Source organism: Cavia porcellus, unplaced genomic scaffold (assembly GCF_034190915.1).
Source record: "Cavia porcellus strain 051 isolate PalLab524CR breed Dunkin Hartley unplaced genomic scaffold, mCavPor4.1 scaffold_34, whole genome shotgun sequence".
NCBI lineage: Eukaryota > Metazoa > Chordata > Mammalia > Rodentia > Caviidae > Cavia > Cavia porcellus.
In genome coordinates, this window is record NW_026947517.1 from 6,136,601 (window position 1) to 6,161,296 (window position 24,696).

Sequence of the window (24,696 nt, forward strand, 5' to 3'; positions counted from 1 at the left end):
TTTTGTGAGAACTGTTGTTGGGCAAATGAGAAATGTGCGTTTGGACTTGAAACCTTTTAAGTTAGAATCAACTGCTAATGAAATTGCCATGCGAGGCTTAGTCTAAGAAATAAGGGGGATACTTTGGGAGCAGCAGCCAGGGGTCCCGCAGTGAACCGGTGTGGGAAACCACACACTGAAGCTGGACCTCAACCAGTTCCTCATCCTGCAGTGACTTCAACCTTCTAGACAAAGCATCGCGCTGATATTAACCTGGGAATAGCTTCATAACATAAAAAATAGAAGTTTCTCATGGACCCAAGAACATGTTTACCTCCTGGGTTGCACAACATAGAAGTTCCTCACGGGCCCAGGAACATGTTTACCTTTGCTGTGTGCACAAGAAAGTGTCCTGAAGTGACTTGTACTGCTCTTTGTTTTGAAACATTATAAAAACTCTGTAGTCTTTCAATAAATCGCCTTTTGCCTCCTGAGCAACTGGTCTCCCTGTGTCTTCAGTCTCTCACCTGACTCCTTCCCCGCGCTGGCCGCGGCACCTGGCACCTGGCACCTGGCGCCCAAACTTGGGGCTTGGAATATAAGCATTCAGAACGTTTTTCCAGTGGAAGCAGAATCGGCAGTTCCTAGAAGTCCGCTGCTACAGAGGACCTGAGTAAGTGAAAAGTGAAAGTAGCAGGGAGTGGCATATAGGCAGGGATTGAGAATGGGTCATCAGAAATGGACCTTTTTGAACAAGTTATTTCCTCTTGGTTAAAGAGCAGGGGCATTCATGTAGGGAAGCTTCAATTTCATAGGTTTGTTAATTTTTAGCAGGAGCCAATCAGTGATGAAGAGGCGGGCTGTAAGAAGTATCCAATCAGGAGGGCCAATAAAGGCTGTCTCTTCCGGTGTCATGGCGTCAATTGCAAGGCCAAGGCCAATAAGGGAGTACTAGATGTTTGCTAGACAACTGTTTTTTGCTTCTGTTCTCCGTGGACTGCTTAGAGAAAACCTGGGTGACCTCCAAATTACGCAATGGTGATGATATGGGATGGGAGCATTGAAATGGGGTGGAATCCGTTTGAGACCAGTTAGAAGTGGTGAGAAGGGTTTGAGGGTTTAGTTCAGCAGCATAAGCACCTGCCTTGAAAGCAGGCAGTCATGAGTTTGATCCCCGTTACTGATAAAAAGTAAAAAGACCAAAAAAAAAAAAAAAAACCAGTAGTGAGAAGCAGCTGTTCTGTGTAGAGCCTGTGTTGTTAGCCTCAGACCCTGAGGTGCTCTAGTGCTAGCAGGGAGTCATTCTGTGTCACTTTTACCTCTCGCTGGGGTCAGGATATTTCTGGGTCCCTAGAATGTTGTCGCCACTGTGGTATCACCAGGCCACAATGCCATTTTTGAAATCGCCTGCTGCCCTTTCTCCTCCAACAGTCTGGCCCAGGACAGGGCATGAGGAAACCCTGATTCCTAAGTGTTTTCAAGCTGGGTGCAGCTGTAATAAGCTACGTGTCTGCTCTCATTCCTGTCAGCAACAGATCTGAAAGCCAGAAGTTTATAAATGTCTGTGCTGCGGGACCTCATAGCCACAGCTGCTCTCCTTAAACTTATGCATTTATGTATTTTGTGATGGTCTAAATTTTTACTATGTTCTCATATTTCCATGCTCATTAAAGGTGGAGGCAAAGGTTCTGAGAATTCAAAGATGTGTAGTGATGTGCCTCAGTGGAGTAAGGCTTCCCAAACACCGGATGAACTGCTTTGTATTATACAGAACAATGCAAAGAATTTCTAAACATACTTGATGTGACACATGTGCTCATAGACGATCTTTGGGAGAACATCCGTAGAGGTTTAAATTTTGAGAAAAATGAAGCAGATATAAATTTGTCATCAAGGGCAGGGAAAAGTGTGTTTACTAAGGACAAATTCCAGAAAGGGCTGCCTGTTAAATTCTCCTTGAAAAATGCCTAAATTTAGTCATTTGCATGAACATATATATACACGTGATATCCTTCTGAATGGAAAGGAATATGGGTGTCATATCTGAATTAAGAGGTGATTTAATAGCTTGGTTGATCATATACATTGTTTAAATATGGAAATGCTCTGTAATGGACTTTACTAATTCATGTAAAGAGATGTCCTAAATTGAAATTGTGCAGGGAAATCAGTAGTTAAGGCATGAATGCTTTTCTGCTTAGGGTGGATCAGACAAGCTTGGAAAGGATGTGGAAGTGACTAGCAGGGCACAGTGTGCCAATAGCAGGACGTACAACAGAGAGGGTCTTCCCTGAAAGTCAGGTAGTTCTTAGGGTAAGCATGAAGTTAAAGTTGGCTTATGGTTTCTTCCTTGAGGTGAATAACACCAGCTCTGGTAAGAATCAGTATTCCACATCCTTGTCAACCCATGAATTCTGTGTTCTTCACTTGAGATCTAGTTTTGATTATCTTTAATTATGACTCAGTGTCATGAAGGTGAAATTTGAATTTTTTTTTAACAGGGATCGAACTCATGATCTCAAGCTTGTTAGGAAGGTGTTCATGCTGCTGAGTTAAATACCCAGCTCTGAAAGTGTTTTCTGTATACTATGTATGATATAAACATTGTTCCTCAGAAAATGTTGAATATTATGGAATTTTTCTATATTGTATGGATATAATTTTTAAAGCAAACCAAAGGTGTCCTATGCAGTCACTTTTCAAGTTTCACATTGTCTTTGAGGTGTCTCAGTCAGGGTTTCTATATTTCAGACAGCTCTGTAACTTAGGCTAGCCCCAAACTCTAGGAAGATCTCCTGCATCAGCCTCCCAAGATATATTTCTTATATCTGAATGGAGAGTGATCACTTGGTGATCACTTGGTGACACTGAGCTATAATTTGAAACTTGTACCTGGTTTCTTTGTTTATACATTTTTTACATACAGCAGTTTTCCATGAACATTTGAGATTATTTATGTATCATATTTGATGTTATTTATGTTTTGTTCTATGAATCCAAATTTAAATATCAAAATGCTGCTTAAGTATATTAAGAACAAAGGACTCAGTGGCCTAAATGAGATTTGAAGAGATATCATTGTTAGTGCATCAAAGTGATTCATGAGATATTTGTCTGCCTCTGTGTTTATGGATGCTGGTCCTGCAGACTTTTACTATGAGCTCTGCTTTAGAGACAGTGCACAGGGACTCTTGCAGTGACTCAGCATAAGAATCAGTGCTCCTATTTGGCTGTTGGATTAGCTGTGAATTGCAATATAGCATTAAATTTGCTGTCTCAAAAAATGTGTATATACAAAAATTAATCCCCAAGATGTGGAATTAAGATTTGAAGAAATCAGTCTCCATTCAGCTGTTTTGTTTGGTTTTATTTGTTTAGTTTAGTTTTGTTTTATTGAGACAAGTTTTCTCTATGTATATGAGCTAGATTTGAACACTTTATGGAGCACAGAATTGCCCTAACCTCAAAGCAGCACTCCTATCTCAGCATCTTGAGTATGGGATTATAGATATGTGTGTTTTTACCCTAAAAAATATTGAGACTTGTAACTTAGCTGTGTTGTAGGTTGGCTTAATAGATGCCATCTTGAGCTTTGCATTTAACTAGTGCCCTTGTATTTCACTCAGAAAAATGGAAAATCACTGAGAGTATAAGTCCCAGGAGAAAAGCAAAATGAGCTGTACCCAAAGAAAAAAAATTATCCTACTCAACAAAAGAAGCTGAATAGAGTTGTCATTCAAAAATTATAGGATTCTAGCTAAATGATTTCCAACAGGATCTTCTTGTGATTCTATCTTTAAAACATCTCTAACTTTCCAGTTCAGAGCCTCTTGTTTAGATCCTGAAATGGGGTTAGGGTTTCTGTATGTAAGTGGTGCTGAGCCCAGATAATGAAATTCCACATTTCTCAATTGGGTTGCTTGGCTTCCTATATTATTGTTCACAAAATCACCTTGAGCTGCAGAAACCTTACTGACACAAGCAAACCTCAGGATTAAATGACAGTGCCCCTGGAGTGAAAGAATAGTAGTGAAAAGGAGAAGAGAAAAAGACAAATGCCATGTGCTATAATGCCCACCTCTTTTCCACAGCAATGAAGAAGCTGAAACAGGAGAATGGCCATGTATTCAAAGACAGCCTAACCTACATAGTGAGTGCAAGGCTGCCCAGAACTCCAAAGTGAGACTATGTCTTTAAATCAAAAAGTAAAATGAAAAAAAACCAACCAGTTAGACAGAAAGACTATTGAAAACAAACAATAATAGAGCTGAGTGAAATTTGACTTATGTAAAATGGGAATTATTGAATGATGCTGCAGAGGAAAGAAGGCCATGTAGTGGCATCCAGGAGGCAGTGACAAACACATACTTAGGAATGGCACCTATTGTGCTACAGGACAACAGTGACCTCCTTCCTCCAATACATTTGCAGTTCATTAGACTGAGGAATTCTAAAAGCTCATTGAAATTTTAAACTCAGGGCAAACAAGCAGCTTGAAATTCTGGCTTTGGAACAATGCCTTTAGCAGACATTTCATATTTAAATTGAGATAAGAGAAATATAATCCTGCCCTGTTTGATATCAAATGCATCAAGTTTAATGACTCACAACACTGAGAAATGAAGTCATAAACCAAAAAAATTTCAAAAATTTTCTTAGAAAAAAAGAGAGAAGAATAGCCCTGAATTATCTGGAGTGGTCTTCGGTGTTTAGACCTATTGTCAGGGGTCATTTATACAGGAAAGTCACAATGTGGGTACAGTGTGCATCTCAGACTACAATCAATCTATAAGCTTATAGCTGCTTAACTAATGTTATTCAACAAGGAATAAGTCAGCCAGAAAAGGTATGTGGAAAGAGCCAAGGCACTTTGTGCGAACAATAGTCCAGTTGTTCTGGTCATTGAGTATGGTAATTGATGCCTATCAGGACTTCCTGGAGGGGGTGGTGGTAACTGTAGTACATTTCAAGCTGTTGTTTTTCTCTTCAGGAGCATGTAGACCTAGTCACTGCATCTTCACATTCAGGTCGGGCTTTCTTCAGCTGTGCCTGTAGCACTGATTGTTGTATTTAGTATTTTGCATTGACTATTTGAGGTTCCAGTTCCTCTCTGATTGTATATCAATTTCTGTCTACCTTGACATCCTTTGCTAAAATCACAGTTCTATTTGAATGAATAAACTGAAATATTCATTAATACAGGCCAGGGATTTAGCTCAGGAGGCAGAATCGCCTGCCTGGAAAGTGTTAGGTTGTAGCTTTGATCCCTGGTACCTAAAAAAAAAAAAAAAAGTAATTTAAGCCGCAAGGAAAGAAAATAATTTCATTTGTGAAAATGGAAGTTTACAAAATTTATAACTAAATATGTCAATGGCAAATTAAACATTGTTAATAGTCATATTTACTATCTAAAGTTGTTGGGTCTGGGGATTGAGCGGAGGTATACAAGGAGCTGCCTGGAGAGCACAAGGTCATGAGTTCAATCCCTCATACAGAAAAAAAAATCACAGTTGTCAACGATGCAGTGCTGTGAGCACATTTATTGAAATGGATACTTGGTATTTAATAGGCTCAATGTTTCTTTTGTCGTCTATGAAATACCTGCAGATAACATGGCAATCACAGTGAATGATATACTGTCCATTATAGGATTGCTATTTTCTGAGTTGTCTTTATTTTTTGTTTTCCCACATAATTGAAAGTTGAAAATGTTGGCTGGTGCTAGGTGGAAAAACTGTGATAATCATTTTTTCAATTTAATGATATATTTCCCTATATTCATTAAGAACATTTTATTTGCTACAGTTACTCCAAATCAAATTGATAAACAATTCTTAAATTTACAGGCAGCTGAGTTAGTTAGAAATAGAGGCAACCATACCATGATATAGTGGAATGAAATTCCTGAACTTCTCTGTCTGGTATGAGTTTGTGTTCTCTAAAATGCAAGAATGAATTTTAGGAACAACAGAGTTGAAAGGCGGAATACATATATTGAGAGAAAGAAAGTGAAAGTCTTTTGCTCTAAATAGGATAGTTTGGAAGTGGGAGGTGGAACCAGAGGACTTTTACCTTGAAGTCACTTTCCTCTCCCCTATTCAACCTACCTGTGGCCAGAAAAGCATCTCAATCAGGTACTTGCATATCAGCAATGCCAACTTTAAGCAGCGCCCAAGTCAAAAACTATATGTATGCTGCCCACACACTTCCAGAAAAGAAAGCCAGACCCCCAGTGGTCATGGGGTTCTCTCCATGGTCTTAGAATAAAGGCCATTTTGAATTTATATTCTCTTCTTTACTACACCAAAAATAATATCAGAAAGTTTCTGTCTAAGAGAAACAGGAGGGATTCTGAGCCAGTAGCAAAGGACTCTGATTTTATACAATAAAATCATGTGGTGAGTGCGATAGCTCGGACCCCAGCATAAAATGCAAGGAAGCAAGAAATTAAAATTTGGGGAACAAATACTTTATTTTAGGCCATTTTAGGTGACGCAATCTCAGGGAGCCAATTTGTAGATTGTGTGCCTTATAGCTAAAAAGGTTGTATTTTAAAGCTGAAAACCACAGGAATGTTGTGAACTTTGACCCAGTTTGATAACTTTCTTGTAGTTAAATATTTCTTAGGGCCAGTACATTGTATTGCAGATAGGCTGAAGGGGGGGATTACAAGAAACTGAAACTTAAAGCTTTTATGGGAAATGGAGACTTAACCTAAGAATGGGGAGGGGAGGGGAATTTATAAGGAGCTGAAACTTAAGTCTTTACTGGAGATGGAATTTTAATCTCTATTGAAATGGCGCATATAGAACAGGAAGGGGGCACATCGGTTTGAACTAAGTTACAACAGTGAGATAGGTTTAAAGTGGGTTAGATTACTGAGGTTACTGAGGAGGTAAATTAGCACAATAGAGAAGCAGAATATAAGAAACGTAAAAGTGGCCTTTTATTTAAACAATGTGGAGAGGAGCCCACAACCACCAAGGGTTTGACTCCCCTCTCCCTGGACTAACTATGGGGTTTTGTGGTTGTGATAACTCAGACCCCGGAATAAAATCCAAGGAAGCAAGAAATTAAAATTTAGGGAGCAAAGGTTTTATTTTAGGCCAGACCTGGCAAGGTGTCTCCGGGAGCAAATTTGGAGACTGGACACCTGACAGGAATTAGTCAGGGCTTTATCTTGTACATCAACAAACAGCTGCTGGTCACAAAATGCAAGGAGGGGGATGGGGTGTCGTGCACTACAAAACAGAAACATAGGTGCATTACATTTCATGGGAAGAGCAAGATTCGGGTAACAAGTTTTCCTGTAAACAAGCAAGTTTAGATAATAAGAAATCCTGTTTTCCTCAGCAGAGACTAGAAGTCTAGCAGTGATTAACAATTTCTGTTACGTTATCTTAGCATCACATGTGTTATTTGTAGAGAGCAACAATGGTTAACATATCAATTAGGTATTTACAATTCTTTACACAGGAGAACATTGATTAACATATTAATTAGGTCATCCAGAGGGGGAAGGGAAAAACACATATACAGTAAGGCCAAGTTACAGGTATTGCTATGATACAAAAATAATGAAGCTCTTTTTCTAGAGTACAACAGAGGTATATGTGACTTTTGAGTGGATGTGGTGCTTGGAGGGGACATTGATGTGATGCAAGGACTGATGGGAATTTTCTTTAGGGCCCTGAGAAAGAAAGAGGAAGTTGTAATCAAGGAGAAAAGAGGAAGTGGCCATATGAGTAAGCATCCCTGATTTTGCCTTCTTCCACCTTGAACCACCACCATGAGGTTCTATAATTGTTTCTAGGGCAAAACTCTTTCAAGTCATCCTTCAGTTTCAAGGAAGAAATCAAAACAATGAAGTTTTGCCACCTGTCTTCCTCTATGGCTGGTAGTAAACCCTTCATAAGAAATACTGTTAGTCATTTCCTTAATGCATTTTAGATACCATAACCAAAATTACAGATCATTTCATTTTCAGAAAACAAAAGTAGCACTTAAAGTCAGTGATAAAGCCCTTCAGTGCAAGCATCCCTGGAAAGGTGAGATCAACATTGTAGAATACAAACTACTACTGATTTATCTGACTTCAGGAAAGAGAAAAATTTATAATGATATTCCTATAGAGTAATGAATCTCCTGGTTTAATATGTTTGGTATGAGTTTGTGTTCTCTAAAGTCAAAGAATAAATTTTAGGAACAACAGAAATTAAGAGCACAATATACTTATTGAGAGAAAGAAAGCTACCTGAGAGAGAGAAGGGGTCCTGAGCATGATGCCAAACATTGTCCTTCTGGGGACCTTTATAGAGTAAAATCATGTGGTGAGATGAGTTTAAGGTGGGGAAAAATCGGAACTTATAATCCAGATGGGCATAAGATGGGACAGAGCTATGGTAGCCAATAAGATTATAAGTTCATGTAAAGTTGCTTAAATTGGGAAAAAGAGGGAAAGGGAGTCACATAGAAAGCAGGCATTCTTAGGAAGCAGTGACTTTTCCCTTAGGGCTTTGGGAGGGTGACTCCTGACTTCATCAGGATGATAGGAAATATTTAAAATGTCAGTCCTTAGGATAAGCATACTTTTCTTTGAATGGTGACTCCTGACCTCCTCAGAGTGCTATGGGACTATTTAGAATATCAGTCTTTAGGATATGGATGAATTTGCTTATCATTTGTCTTGAGACTTGGCCCATAGCATGAGGTGTCAGTCTTCCCCATAGTTGCACAGTGTCTCGTCTCCTGCATGGACTCCTTGGAGGACCTAGCCCTGCCTTATGCCAATACTATTTAAATAACTCAGGTGCCTGTAACAGTACTGTTTGGATAATTGATTAGAGATGTCTTGTGCTGTGGGTGAATGATCTGGGGATTACAGTGTGCAGTGTATATACCAGTGTTGCCCCCTGATTGACATGTTTTTAAATTTAATTTTAGTTGTTGTGTTCTTTTTTCACTGAAATAGAATGGATTTGAAAATTAAAAGCCTGAGGTAATGCTCTTCAGTACAAACACTCCTCTGGTCAAGCTGAGATCACCACTGTAGAAGAACGGCAGCTCCTGAAGTCTCTGCACTACAGTCTATAATTTGAGATCCTCTCTTGCAGGGAGGGGTTTCTTTCCCTGTTGATTCTTGACTCAGAAGGAGAGCAGTAGAGCAGGAGTCAATCAGTGATGAAGACACAGGCTATATGAACTGTCCAATTTTCAGGCCATTGCTGGCTGTGACTTTTGTCTCTTCTGGTATCTCAGCATGATTTACCTTTTCTGAGTACGATACTGGTAGCAAAACACTTGCTGCATCTCATTTAGTACTTTCGATGTCCTGTGGCCTGATTAGCAAAGAACCTTAGAGATCCTGGAGCCATGGAATGATGAGGTTGTGGATGGGAGCCCAGAGTTAGGGTGGATTTGGTGAAACCAGTTACAAGTATGTAGAAGTAATTCCTGTTTCTGGAACCTCAGGTATTTAGTTAGCTTCAGCTCCTGAGGTCCTCCAGCATTGGCCATGGGTCATTCACTCTCCCTTTTGCCTCTTGCTGTTGGCAAGGGTGATTTGGGGTCCCCAGAACCCTGGCTTCACTATTACAGCAGCAGACTCAAGTATCATCTTTGGAATTCACTGCTGGCCTAGAAACTCCACAATCTTAGGCATTGGAAGGAGCTTGAGAAGACCCTGACTATGATGCTTTTGGTAGCTTGTAGAGCAGTAATGAGCTAGGTCTCTGCTCTCTATCCTCAGAATAGAAGATCTGGAATGTCCAAAGTTTATTAATGTCTGCAATTCAGGGTCTCATTACCACAATGGTTCAACTTAAACATGGGCTTTTTTGTATTTATAGTGATCTCCTCAATTTATAGTATGTTCTCATATTTCCATCCTCATGACAGGTAGTCGCAAAGGTCCTGAGAATTCAGAGATGTGTAGTAGTGTGCCTCAGTGGAAAAAGGCTTCCCAAACAACTCATGAACTCCTGTGTATTATACAGATCAGTGCAAAATAATTTCTGAACATACTTAATTATTTAGGTGGCACCCTTGCTCACAGACTAGGTTTGTGAGCACAGCCATAGAGTTTTGAAGTCTGAGAAAAATGAAGCAAATATGAAAGTGTTATCAAGGAAAGGGTAAAAATTTGTGGAGGACAAATTCCAGAAAGGGCTACCTGTTAAATTCTCATCGAAAAATGCTGAAATTCAGGCATTTGCATGCACATATACACGTGATATCCTTCTGAATGGAAAGGAATAGGTGTGTCATCTCTGAATTAAGAGCTGATTTAGTGTCTTGGTTGTTCATAGACAGTTTAAATATGGAAATGCTCTGCAATGGAATTTATAAAGTGGTGTAAAGGAGAAGCTCTAAACAGAAATTTTGCAGTGATATCAATAGTTAGGCATGAAGGGTTTCCTGCTGAGGATGGATCAGAGGAGTGTGGAAAGAATGTGCAAGTGACTGACAGAATTCAGGAAGCCAATAGCAGGACATACAACAGAGAGGGTCTTCACTGAAATTCAGGTAGTTCTTAGAGTAAGTGTAAAGTTAAAGTTGGTTTCTGATTGCTTCCTGGAGGTGATCAACACCAGCTCTGGCAACAATCAGTATTTCACATCCTTGTCAACCCATGAATTTTGTGTTCCATACTTGAGATCTAATTTGAATTATGTCTAATTATGCCCCCAGTGTCATGAAGGTAAAATGTGCATTTTTTTTGTACCAAGGATCAAACTCATGACCTATGCTTTCCAGGCAGGTGTTCATGCCACTGAGCTAAATACCCAAGTTTCTCTTTGTTGTGTGGAAGATATCTACATTGTTTCTCATAAAGTGTTGAATATTGTTGGAATTTTCCCATATTGTATGGCTATAATTTTTAAAAACAAACTAAAGGTGTCTTATGCGGTCTCTTTTCAAGTTTCACTTTGTCTGTGGGGTGTCTCAGTCAGGGTTTATCTACTTTAGACAGCTCTGTAACTTAGGATAGTCCCAAATTCAAGGAAGAAGTCCTTCACCAGCCTCACAAGATATATTTCTTATACCTGAATTGCAAGTGTTGCTTGGTGACAGTGAGCTATAAATTACAGCTTCGGCCTGGTTCCATTTTATATACTTATTTTTTAAAAACAGCATTTCCACTAACATTTGAGTTATTATTTGTATACCATATTGGAGGTTATTTATGTTTTGTTCTATGAAGCCAAATTCATGTTTCAAAATGCTGCTGAAGTACATTAAGAACAAAGTACTCACTGGCCTAAATGAGATTTGAAGAGACATTATCTGCAGCCTATCAAAGTGATTGATGAGATTTTTTTTCCTTTTTTCAAATTTTGAAAGTGGTAAAATAAAACAGAACAAGGCAGAATAAGGCCAACTAAGATCATACAGTGAAACTGGTACACAACTTCACAACAGGTTACTGCGATAACAGTAATACGTATCACAGTATATTTTATTATCTTTATAATAGTTGTTCTTTCAAACACATATATCAAAATGAGATGAAATACAGAACATTATAGTACTTATCAAAACAGAATTTTTAATAGAGCAATACCATTAATCAGAATAGAGTAAAACAGTAATAAAAATATTTGCCTTCAAAGAGATAGTAGAAGGAAGTTCCCCTTATTTTTTATGTTCTGCTTCCCAGGAGACACTCAGATTTCTGTTCCCCATTTGCTAACAGGGGGTGACAGGAGAAGAGGGGTAGGGAAGTGGGATGTTTGATTCTAGGCCCTGCGTCAGTAGGTTTACTATTGCTTAGTAGGGAGACAGCTGGTTGTTTGGTTTCACAGCATCCTAAGTTCCCACATGGCGTGGATCTCAGGAGCTGCTGCTGGTTCTCCCCTGGAAGGGCCACATTCTGCCAGACCGCCACTGCTTACCAGGGAGAAGTGTTGCTTGCTTGCCTTCCAAGTGTCTAAATTACAGCATGGCATGGATCTCAGGAGCTGCAGCTGGTTTGCCCCCTGGATGGGCCACAGTCTGCCACACTGCCACCACTTACCAGGGAATGGAGGTGCTTGCTTGGCTTCCCAGTTGATTGATGGGATATTTATCTGTCTCTGTGCTTTGTGGATGCTGGTCCTGCAGGCTTCTCACTGTGAGCTCTGCATTAGAGACAGTACACAGGGAATCTTGCAGTGACTCAGCACAAGAATCAGTGCTCCTATTTCACTGTTACAATAGCAGTGCATTGCAATCTATCATCAAATTTGCTGTCTTCAAAAATGTGTATATACACAAAATTTATGACCAAGACATAGATTTAAATTTGAAGACATCAGTCTTCATTCAGCTGTTTTGTTTGGTTGCATTTGTTTATTTTTGTTTTGTTTTATTGAGACAAGCTTTTATATGTATATCAGCTGGATTTGAGTACCCTATGGAGCCTAGAATTGCCCTGAACTCACTGAAACCATCCTGCCTAAGCCTTTTGAGTGCTGGCATTATAGATATATACCACCACACTTTGCTTTTGATTGAGATTTGTAGGAGAGAATTTAAGATATGCCAAACTTGGTGTCTCAACCTTCATGTGAGAAATATATGTGTGGTCCTTTAGGAGGTGGTGACCTTTGAGGATGTGGTTGTGAACTTCAGCAATGAGGAGTGGACTTTGCTAAGTCCATCCCAAAAGAACCTCTACAGAGATGTGATGGGCGAAACCTTTAGGAACATGACTGCAATAGGTAAGGACAAAATACTTTTGTCACTCATGCTGTCAGAATGTTGTATGTCGCTCATCAGTGCTGTTTCATTAAACACAATGTGAAAATATTTTTAAAAATAACTCAGACCTGGACACATTATCGTAACTCTAAACAAAATCTATTAATTTGTATGTATTATTCTAATGAGCACTGGTATTTCTATGTCTACAATTCAGGAGGACTTGGGAATATCCAGGAACCTGAAAAAGAATGCAAAATTTACTGGAGATCCTTAAGGTAATTCGCACTCATAAGGAGAAGGAATGTTCCTGAGTAATTAGTGAGTTAGCAGAAAAATACCGCCAAAGAAATGAGGCACCATTCAATTTATTGTCAGTAATATTCTCCGAAGATGTATAAGGAGTTATAACATTCTCCCTTCAGTTTTTCTACCCATATATACATGTGAATACAACACATTCATCATCTAAACATTACTAAGATTGCAATAGAATTTGAAATAAAATGGAGTTCTTGTGTTTCCAAGCCATGCTCATAAAATCAGCCATTCTGACTAAAATTCTTAGAAGGCTGGTAGAATGTTAAGTGCACTCATTCTGAATATCAGTGTGCAGTTGTCTCTAGAAATTGATCCCCTCATACTTGTCCTGGATATATTTTTAAAAATTCAAGGTGCACATAAAATACTGGTACATGCTTACTCATTTACAAAGCAGATCAAGGTATAATAGATCAGGACTTGAAGAAGCTTAGCTATCTATCACTGGATTTGTGGAGAAGGAAAATGTTAATAGACTCTCTGGAGGGTGCATTCTTGTAAACCTAGCACACTAGGAATCAGCTTTTGCAGAATGGCAAATTCAAGTTCAAACTTCACAGCTTAATGATCAGTGAAAATCACTTAAAACACATTTTAAAAGCTATAGATTTTATGCTAATAGCTGTTGTTCATTCCCAGCATGGAAAAGAAAAAAATGTCTTATATAATGTCAAAAAATAAATAATATATTGTCATTTGTCATAAGAAATAGGTGGTTCTTTCTCCCATCAATTCGGTGAAATAGCTCAGCTATAAAACCTAAAAGTTCACAGGGTACATTTTAGATGAGAAACCAAAATATAAATTGTGGAATGAAATGAAAGAGTTAATAGAGAAAAGTAAGACTGACCATATGGAAAAGGGAACTGCAGGCTAAGGACAGAAGGGAGATTGTGATGGGGAAACATATCAGAATGATCTGTATGTGATACACATATGTACCCATGCCCAAAGTGAAGGTAAAGATTCTGCATTTCAAAAGGTACCACATTTTAAGATTTCCAAATGTGTACCAGTCTTTTGGGAATGGTTGTTTTCAACATGTCTTACAAGGCCATTTTGTTACTTCACGGTCAGAATTTCTTAGAAGGCATTAAAAACAGAACTTGACATTAATGCAGTCATAAAACTGAGACCCATTTCACTGTGTGTTTCTTTTTTTTATTTAATGTGAGAAAAGACTAAAAAAACCAAAATAAGTAGAAATGATACCACTTTCAAAGTGAAAACAAACAGTAAGAAATCTAGACAATGATTACATATGCTACTCATAGAAATAGTTAATGAAATACAAAAGTGAAACTTATGAAGTGGGGATAAACAGCGAGACTGCAAACAGTTTTGTTCAACTCTGCCATAAAAACTTAGTAATATGGTTATCAAGCCGATATGTGATTTTTTTTTACAGAAATGACAAGCTAGGGAAATCCTATGGACATACATCTTGGAATCAGTGTAAAGAATTATTCCCTTGTACTGCAGAAGGTAATGTGAATGTGAAAGAAGCAGAAACACACCACAATATTCAGATCCATGAAAAATATTGCAGTGGAGAGAAATCCTATGTATGTCAGCAATGTGGAAAACAGTTCACCAAATCTGGACATTGTAAGCAACATGACATAATTCACACTGGAGAGAGACCATATGTATGTAAGCAATGTGGGAAAGCTTTTAACACAAGGGGATATTTTAAGAAACATGAAAGAATTCACACTGGAGAGAAACCCTATGTATGTAAGCAATGTGGCAAAGCTTTGAACACACAGGCAAGTTGTAAAATAGACGAAAGAATTCACACTGGGGAGAAACCCTATGTATGTAAGCAATGTGGGAAAGCTTTTACCCGACATGGACATTGTAAGCGACATGAAAGAATTCACATTGGAGAGAAACCCTATGTATGTAAGCAATGTGGGAAAGCTTTTACCCGACATGGACATTGTAAGCGACATGAAAGAATTCACACTGGAGAGAAACCTTATGTATGTAAGCAATGTGGGAAAGCTTTTAACAGACGGGGAGGTTGTAAGAATCATGAAAGAATTCACACTGGAGAGAAACCCTATGTATGTAAGCAGTGTGGAAAAGGTTTTACCAATTCTGGACATTGTATGCAACATGAAAGAATTCACACTGGAGAGAGACCATATGTATATAAGCAATGTGGGAAAGCTTTTAACACACATGGACATTGTAAGCAACATGAAAGAATTCACACTGGAGAGAAACCTTATGTATGTAAGCAATGTGGGAAAGCTTTTAACAGACGGGGAGGTTGTAAGAATCATGAAAGAATTCACACTGGAGAGAAACCCTATGTATGTAAGCAATGTGGGAAAGATTTTAACACACATGGACAGTGTAAGGCACATGAAAGAATTCACACTGGCGAGAAACCATATGTATGTAAGCAATGTGGGAAAGCTTTTACCCAACATGGACATTGTAAGCGACATGAAAGAATTCACACTGGAGAGAAACCTTATGTATGTAAGCAATGTGGAAAAGATTTTAACACACATGGACAGTGTAAGGAACATGAAAGAATTCACACTGGTGAGAAACCATATGTATGTAAGGAATGTGGGAAAGCTTTTACCCGACATGGACATTGTAAGCAACATGAAAGTTCATATTCAAGATAAAACCAGTGTATATAAGCATCATGAGAATTTTTTGACTACAATTACATATTGCATAATGCATGAAAAACTTCACACTGGGCAGGAAACTTATATATCTAAGGAATGTGGGAAAGGTTTCAGCAGAAATGCTCATTGTCCAATACATGAAAAAAATTTACACTGTTGAGAAACCCTGTTTATGTGAAGAATGTGGGAAAGCTTTCACCACACATGGATTTTGTAAAATACATCAATGACTCCAAACTGGTCGAGAAACCCTATGCATATAACAATGTGGCAAAGCTTTTACCACATACAGTCATTGCAAAACACATGAAACAATTCACACTAGGATTAATCACTGGCTACGTAAGCAAGTGGAGACACTTTCAGCATCCAAATTGTAAGTGAAATACATGAAGAAACTCACACAAGAGATAAATCCTATGTGTTATGGGAATACTCTCATCACACATGATCATTGTTACATATCTGAAAGAGCTCACTGGATCCTATGTGTATTAACAGTGTGGAACATATGGCAATCCATGTTTGTTGTTAAATACATAGAAAAAGCAGCACTCTTCAGATAGTTTAGATATAAGTTTATTTTAAAAATTCCAAGTAGACCTGAAGAAATAATCAATACAGAAGTTTGATGTCAATATTTCTTCAAGAATTTTCCAGAAATGACAAATCTGAAGTGGAGCTCTACTCAAGTACACATTTTGTATGGGTTTCAGTTAATCACTTATACCTCTTTAGATTTTTTAACGTGTCTTTGTGCTTCAACATGGCATCTTGTAATTAAACATGGTGAACTGAAATGGGCTTTTTACTTTCAAGTATGGATAGTGTCTATGTACTTAACATTTTGTCTTTAAAACTTAATTTTCATATTTTTGTGAATTTTTATTTAAAGAAAAAAACCAAAAAGTGTAGAAATAATACAGAATTTCTGAAAAATAAACAATAAGAAATCACTAGTTGATTAATTACATATTGTTATTTTAGAGGTAATTGTTCAAGTTACAAAATTAAAGCATACAAAGTGATATTCAAATAATGACACTGCGAACAATTTACCTCAGTGATCCAAAAAAACTTATTAATATGCTTATCTGTTCTACAAACTTGTTTTTTATCTTAAAGATGGTAAAGTTAAACATGACAAAACAGAACAGTTCATAAGGAAACAAGTTAAGGAAACAGGTTTCAAAGCAAGTCCACTGAGATGTTCATTTTCTATCTTAATGTCTCTAGTTTTCTTCCAAATAGCTGTTCCCATCTTGAGAAGCATTGAATATATACTGAACATTATAGAACTAATCAAATAATTATAGGATGATGCAGGCTTTTTTGAACTTCAAGACTGATGTTGGGGAAGTTGATAATGATTACCATAATGTGTCTCATTCTCTTCATAGTAGATGTCTTTATTTTTATGTATGCTGAAACTGAACATAAGAGACTAAACTAATATCACTCTGAACAGTGAATAATAGTATCCTGAGAAGGAGAAAGGTGAGGAATTGCCTAAAAAAAGAAGGCAGAGGACATTGTTAAAGTGTATCAGGATTTAAAAGCTACAGTAGTTCTGTTGCTCTGTTTAGTTTGATTATATTTTGTTCTGGTCTGTCTACTCACATTGGATTTGAGGGCACAGAGAGGTAACCCAAAAATAGCAGGTTATACCATGATGGTAACTGTCCTTAATTTCCTATTAACTAAAACTGAAACCCTATATTACTTACATTGTCTTACTATGACTGATCTTATTGGAAGCAGGTTTGTTTGAATATTATTTGGCCTTGACTGATTTTATTCACATTTGGTATGCTTGCTGGTATCAAGTCCAAGAGCATAGGCCACTACTCTGAAGATGATAATATGTGAAAGATATATATTGGGGGGCTGGGGATTTAGCTCAGTGGCTTAAGCCCCTGCCTGGCAAGTGTTAGGTAATCAGTTTGATCCCCAGTACCAAAAAATAAATAAAAGATACAAATTCCAGGTTTAATTTTTTTTACTTAAAGAGAAAAAAAAGAACATAAAAAACAAAGCAGTAATAGAGTACAAATCATACAGAATTTCAAGAAAAAAATACAGTAAGAAATCACTAGTTAATAGGTTACATATTGTCTTCTTAGAAACAGTTGTCCAAATTATAAAATTAAAGCATATAAAGTGAACATTCCTACAGCGAGATTCCAGACAGTTGCATTCAATGAACCAACAAAGCTCAGTAATATGGTTTTCCTTCCTACACACTCAAACAGGCAATTATATCTCTTAGACTACCTTCCTTTCCTCTCTTCTTCACAATTACATTTACACTTTTGGGTTTTTTTTTTTACTCCCATAGTACTTATTACTTTTTTTTGAAGAGAATAAAACCTCAAGTTAGTTAAAAAAAAAAGAGTTGGTTAGAACATAAGGATGGCCATAGTACTTGATGCAAAAATAGAATATCAGGTGATCAAAAATGGTTACCATTGTGCCTCTTGCTATTTTTTTTAAAAGTTGCTATATCATCAGGTATAATAGAATTGATCAAAACAGTACAGAACAAGACCAATAAAATCTACACTGGAGACCTTACATGATTTCAAAAGAAGATAATAGTCAAACCATAATGGGCATCATAGTAAATCTTATTGCCTACAAAGTGGTTGCCTATACCCTCAAACTTGATACTATCAAACAAAATAGAATATAGTAATCTCAGGCAGAAAAAGATGGGGAGAGCAATACTGGGGTTAAAATCAGGTTAACAGGAAAACAAAAAAGGTACTATAATATATCCCGCTACTTTTTAATTTAGTTTTATTTTAATTGAAAAAAAAATAAGAAAACAGAATAATTTTTTAAAACGGTGGAGATAGAGATAAAAGAGACATTGTCATAGAACAACACAGGTCAGAACTGCACAATTAAAGCATTTTGTTTCACCACCAGATAATCTAACATAATAGTAGTCACCATAGTGCCTCTTTCCTTGAATTGTTTGAGTGTAATGTCATATACTATAGAATCAATCATATCAAGACAGTGTGAAGCCATTCAAGAGAATGAAAGAATTACAGGGTATTTAGAGCCAGTTAACAGAAAATGGACAACGATTTCTATATTATCTCTTTGCCTGTGAAAAATTTTATTTATACTATCACATACAGTAAAATATATTAAGATACAACATGTTAAAACCAGTGGTAACATGTACAACAGCTTGATGGGAGTTCCAAAGAAGATGATATTAAATCAGCACTAGCTTTTATGATGTGTTATTTTCTTCAGAATAGCTATTCATACTATCACTGATACTAAAATCAAAAAACCCAGGGTAAAACCATTGCACTTAATACCATGTTGATTGTACTACAGTTGTTTTGTAGTATAACTTCAAGTCAGAGATTGTGGTACCTCCTGCCTTGCTTTTGCTGCCTCTAACTGTCCTTGCTATTCTAGGTTTCTTCTCATCCCAGATGAATTTTAGGGATGATTTCTCAAGTTCTATGAGGTATGTTGATGGTATTTTTATCGGGATTGCATTGCATCTATATAAAAGTTTTTGTAGAATGGCCATTTTCACAATATTTATTCTTCCTATCCATGAGCAAGGGATGTCTTTCCATTTTCTGAGATCATCTTCAATTTCATTTTTCAGTGTGTTATAATTTTCCCTGTATAGGTCTTTCACTTCTTTCGTGAGAGTAATTCCTAAATATTTCATTTCTTTGGTTGCTAATGTGAAGGGTGTGGCCTCTCTTATTTCTGTCTCTGTGACTTTGTTGTTAGTGTATAGGAATGCTATTGATTTTTGAGTATTGATTCTATCCAGCTACATTACTGAATTTATTATATCTAGGAGTCTTTCAATAGAGCTTCGGGGATCTTCTATATAAAGTATCATGTCATCTGCAAATAATGATAATTTAACTTCTTCTTTTCTTATATTTAAGCCTTTTATTTCTCTCTTGTCTAATTGCTCTGCCCAGTATTTCCAGTAGTATATTAAATAGGAGCTGTGATAAGGGACATACTTGTCTTATGCCTGATTTTAAAGTAAAGGCCTTCAATTTTTGACCATTTAGTATGGTACTGGCTGTTGTTTTGTCATTGCCAGCCTTAATTATATTGAGGTAAGGACCATCTATTCCAATTTTCTGCAAGGCTCTTATCATAAATGAATGTTGGACCTTATCAAAAGCCTTTTCTGTATCTATAGGAATGATCGTGTGATTATAACTTTTGGCTCTATTGATATGGTGTATTACATTTATTGATTTACATATATTAAACAATCTCTGCATGCCTGGGATGAATCCCCCTTCATCATGATATATGATCTTGTTGATTTGCTGCATCCTATTTGCCAAAATTTTAATGAGGATTTTTGCATCCTCCTTCATTATGCAGATTGGTCTGTAGTTCTCTTTCTCAGTTGAGTCCTCCTCTGGTTTTTGTACTAGAGTAATATTTGCTTCTAGGAACAATTTATGAAGGATTGCTTCCCTTTCCATTTCACTGAAGAGTTTGCAGAGTGTTGGCATTAGGTCTTCTTTAGAATATTTCTTGTAGAATTCTTCAGTGAATCCGTCTGGGCCTGGGCTCTTCTTTGTAGGTAATGATTTTATTATGTTTTCAATTTCATTAATAGAATTTGGGTTATTCAGTAGTTTTACATCTTCATGACCTAGCTGTGGTACTTCATATGCTTTAGGAATCCGTCTATTTCCTCTGTGTTATAAAACTTTGAGAGTAGAAGTTTTCGAAATAGGTGTTGATGATCTTCTGTATTTCAATAGGGTCTGTAGTAATTTCACCTCTTTTATTCCTTATAACTTGCATTTGAACTTTTTCTTCCATTTTTTAAATGAGGTAGGCTAGGGGCTTTTCAATTTTATTTATTCTTTCAAAGAAACAGGTCTTTGATTCATTGATTTTTTGGATTGTTTTTTTAGTCTCTATTGCATTGATTTCTGCTCTGATTTTTATAATTTCTTCTTTTCTTTTGGCTTTGGGCTTGACTTGCTCTTCTCTTTCTAGATGTTTGAGGTATAACATCAGGTTATTTATTTGTATTCATTCTGTTTTCCTAATGTGGGAACTCATGCAATAAATTTTCCTCAGAGGACAGATTTCATTGCATCACACAGATTGTGGTACGTTGTATTTGTGTTTCCATTTGTTTGTAGGTATTGTTTAATTTCTTCTTTAATTTCCTCTGTGACTCACTGATTCCTCAAGAGTGTTATTCTGTTTCCATGTGTTTGTGGGATTTTTGCAGTATCTTTTATCATTAATTTCTAATTTCATAGTGGTATCGTCTGGTAGCATGCAAGGGATACTTTCAACCCTTTAGCATTTATTTAAATATGCTCTCTGAATTAACACATGGTCTATTTTAGAGAATGACCCATGTAATACTGAGAAGAATGTGTATTCTGTTGTTGTTGGGTAGAATACTCTGTATATGTCTATTAAGTCCATTTATTCACAGGTGCGATTCAGTTCTTTCATTTCTTTGTTCATTTTCTGTCTTGTTGATCTGTCCATTGGTGTCAGTGGTGTGTTAAGATCTCCTGTTAGAATTGTGTTACTTCTAATTTGATTTTTCATTTTTGTTAGTACTTGTTTTGTATAATTGGGTGCTCTGGAGTTTGGTGCATGTAAATTTAAGATAGTTTTCTCTTCCTCTTGGAGTTTTCCCCTAAGCAGTATGTAGTGGCCTTCTTCATCCCTTCTGATCATTATTGGCTTGACTTGCTGGTCTTGGCAGGAAACCACGGGTTCTACATCAGGTTTGATTATTAATTGCTTTCACATCCTACAACATCTTCAAAGTTGCATTTTTATAAAAATAGCTTTATAATGTTATGCTTACTTGTATAGTCCCTGATGATGTAGACAATTCTATTGAAAATAACAAGAGAAAGCATAGCAAGTAGTGTATATCACCTAATATTGTGGTCTTATATGTCTCTTTCATATCATGATTTTCTAGGAATTTGTTTTGTTGTCTTATTTTGATCCGTTTTCCCCCATAACACAGAAAGGATAGATATACACATAGAGATTCACACATCGGAAGAATTTCTAACCTATTTATTTAAACAAATAATATAATGCATAATGTAATGAACAGATACTCTGAAGAAGTGACACTAAGAAACCCAATACTAATTCTGTAGCATTATGATATAAAATTGAGCAATACTATTATTCATTGTTCAGAGTGATATTAGTCTAGTCCCTAATTTTTTGGGAATTGTAATTTTAACATGGCGTTGTTTTAATCTTTTGATGCACATGCTTCATTTTCTCTTTCATAAATAATGTTCCTGAAATTGAGGCAATATTTGGCATTAAGATATGCATTTGTAGAGGCTTGGAGTATGTGTTTTTGACAAAGTTGTGTTCTTTTCACATAACTTGTACATTAATGAATGTTAAGTTTTCCAAGTTGTGACAAGACATCTGCTGATTTCCTAACATCACTGGATATCATACCATGTAAATTATGTTGCCTGATTTTGTTTCTCAGTGGAGCCAATATTTGTCATTTAAGTAAACCTTTGTTTTTCTAACCATCAGAATTTTACTTGTTATGTTCATATTACATCTTTATTTGCTAGTAAAGTTTCCCCACATGTACCAAATGTAAACCATACTACTGTGAATTTCTGATTGTGCCATACTGAGAGAATCATAACTTGTCTCCAATAGCACATCACAATATATATATCAATATCTCCAGAAATTATAAAATTTGGCGTGATTTATGAGTAACCATACTTTGAAATCAATTGTTCTTAAATATGGGTTGTTTTGGGGGAAAATGTTGTTATTGGATGTATCATGCAAATGCCTTTATTTTATTCCTTGATGCTGTGAATGCATTATATATTTTGCAATTATTACTGTTTTTTCCTAAAATACGGAAGTAATGGCATGAAGGGAAACCTAAATTTTGAGCTGTCAACACAGGAAAAAGTAAATTTGCTAAATTAAGATTCAGATTGTGTTCTGTTTTACTGAATTGTGAATTTATACAATGGCATATCACTTTATTTATAAGGACCAGTGCATGATGTTTGTGGTGTGTACTGATTAAACACATACAGTGGGCCATGAGTCCCAGTTGGTTTCCTGTGGCCTGTGGTTTTCACTTCCATTTTAACATTCATGTAATTTGTAACATGTTTAATGCAGTGTTGTTGAATACAAAATCTGCTTAGGAATTATGTTGTTAAAAAGAGTGGTGTCATGAAGACACAAGTGAACACTGCATTAAATACCCCTAACCCAGTGAAGATAGCTTGCCCAAGTCTCAATTATCCTTGGGAAAATAAATTACTCACCTCTTATGTAATCACCACTAAAACTATATCTATTTTGTACCTGAAGAACCCGATATACTTCACAAAGTAAAATACACTGTGAAGTACATTGTCAGCCTCTATGCACTACAGCATGTGGCCAGACCCCCTGCAGCATATTTCTGCTTAGCATTAATGGGAATATTTGGAGTTTGTATTACAGCTAATAATAGAATACTGAATCTATAAGACATATATCCTGAGTACATGCACTTTCTCATTTTACCATGAAAGTAAATCTTGCTGGTCCTGTTGATGCATGCTTGTAATCCTAGGACCTCAGCAGGCTTAAACTAGTGGAAGAGGAAGTTGAGTCTAACCCACACAATTAGAGTGACCTTGTCTCAAAATATATCTTCAAGTTCTGCAGATGTTGCTTAATGCTTTAGATCTCCTCCTTTTCTTCTCCAGCATCAACATTTTTTAATACAATTGCACATCAGTAGTTGTCCTTTTATTGGTTGGCCATGTAGCAGTTATTCCGGAGAATCATTTGTGAAACACATTTGTTTTTGCAGTGACCATCATGAGCATCATTTGGGCAGTTGTCAATTTAACCCATTCATTCTTGTATTGAATACAGTAGAATTTTCACTTTTATATTTCTTGTTATTTTATAAAAACTAACAAAATTATGCAATTTTTGATCATTTTGTATTTAAATAATTGCATTGGTAAGGAGTTACCTATAAAGATTAGGCTAAAGATGATTTCTTTAGTTCAAGCATCAGGAGAGAATGAGATGGGATGATAATGGCTTTAAAGCTGACTTTGGGAGTCAATTGCTAGATGGTTTAGCAGAGTATGAAAGAGTTGTTTTTATGCCTGCATTTGAAGTTTAAGGAAACAAGTACATTCAGGTCAAGAATATAAATGTACGATAGGGTAAAAGAATCACGACTGCAAATTGTGATTTTTCTTTTATTCCGGAAGTGTACTTTTTTGGTAATTTGTGCAGCAGTCTCAAATATGCCTCTATTGGACTAAAACATAATGAAACATGAAAGAGCCAGACATTCTGTGTTCTGAATGTAGAGGCATTAAAAAACCTTTTTTTAATACTATTGCTGCTGTTTTGTGTAGAAAATAAGATAGGGTGACAAAACAAGCAAAAAGGACTTTGTAAGATTTTAATCCTCCTGCATAAACATAGAAGCCACAAAAAAGTCAAACCAAAAGGATGAAGAAATAAACTACAGAATGAGAGAAATTTTGCCTATTAATCCCTGACAGCTAACATGTAAAACCAATAGGAACGTGAAAGGAATGCACGTTTTTCAGAATATGTACAAATTGCCAAGAAATACTTGAAGAACTATTGAACATTTTTGCACAATAAAGAAATGCAAATAGGGACATCATTTCATTGCAGAGAGAACTAATCACCATAAGATCTAAAGAACATTCAGGAGACTACAGGAGAAAAGGAAATATTTAATCTTCTTTGTGGAAATGTAGCTAAGTAGTTCAACTACTACTAAATTCAATTTTTAAAGTATTCAGAAGACTAAAATTAATAATTCTCATTAGTGCAGAGCTTCCTTTAGTGGGTCTCTTCCCCAAAGAGCTAAGGACATATTGCAGTGATTCATGAAGGTTCCTATTACTGCAGCAATAGTCATTTTTCTGTGGAGAGCAGCAGCAAGCACAGTTCCATCACCACCAAATACCAATGACGAACAACAAATACTCACTAGTGTACTGCA

General features: G+C 36.6%; 1 protein-coding gene across 1 annotated transcript; it reads left to right on the top strand.

Annotated features, from left to right (window-relative positions):
* Positions 1–880: 880 nt before the first annotated feature.
* LOC134474642 (zinc finger protein 709-like) lies at positions 881–17,781 on the top strand. The gene is made up of 4 exons (XM_063243150.1): positions 881–1,017; positions 12,554–12,680; positions 12,878–12,938; positions 14,390–17,781. Exons 1-4 carry the CDS (start codon positions 1,015–1,017, stop codon positions 15,627–15,629), a joined length of 1,431 nt encoding a protein of 476 aa, XP_063099220.1. The 5' UTR covers positions 881–1,014; the 3' UTR covers positions 15,630–17,781.
* Positions 17,782–24,696: the final 6,915 nt, after the last annotated feature.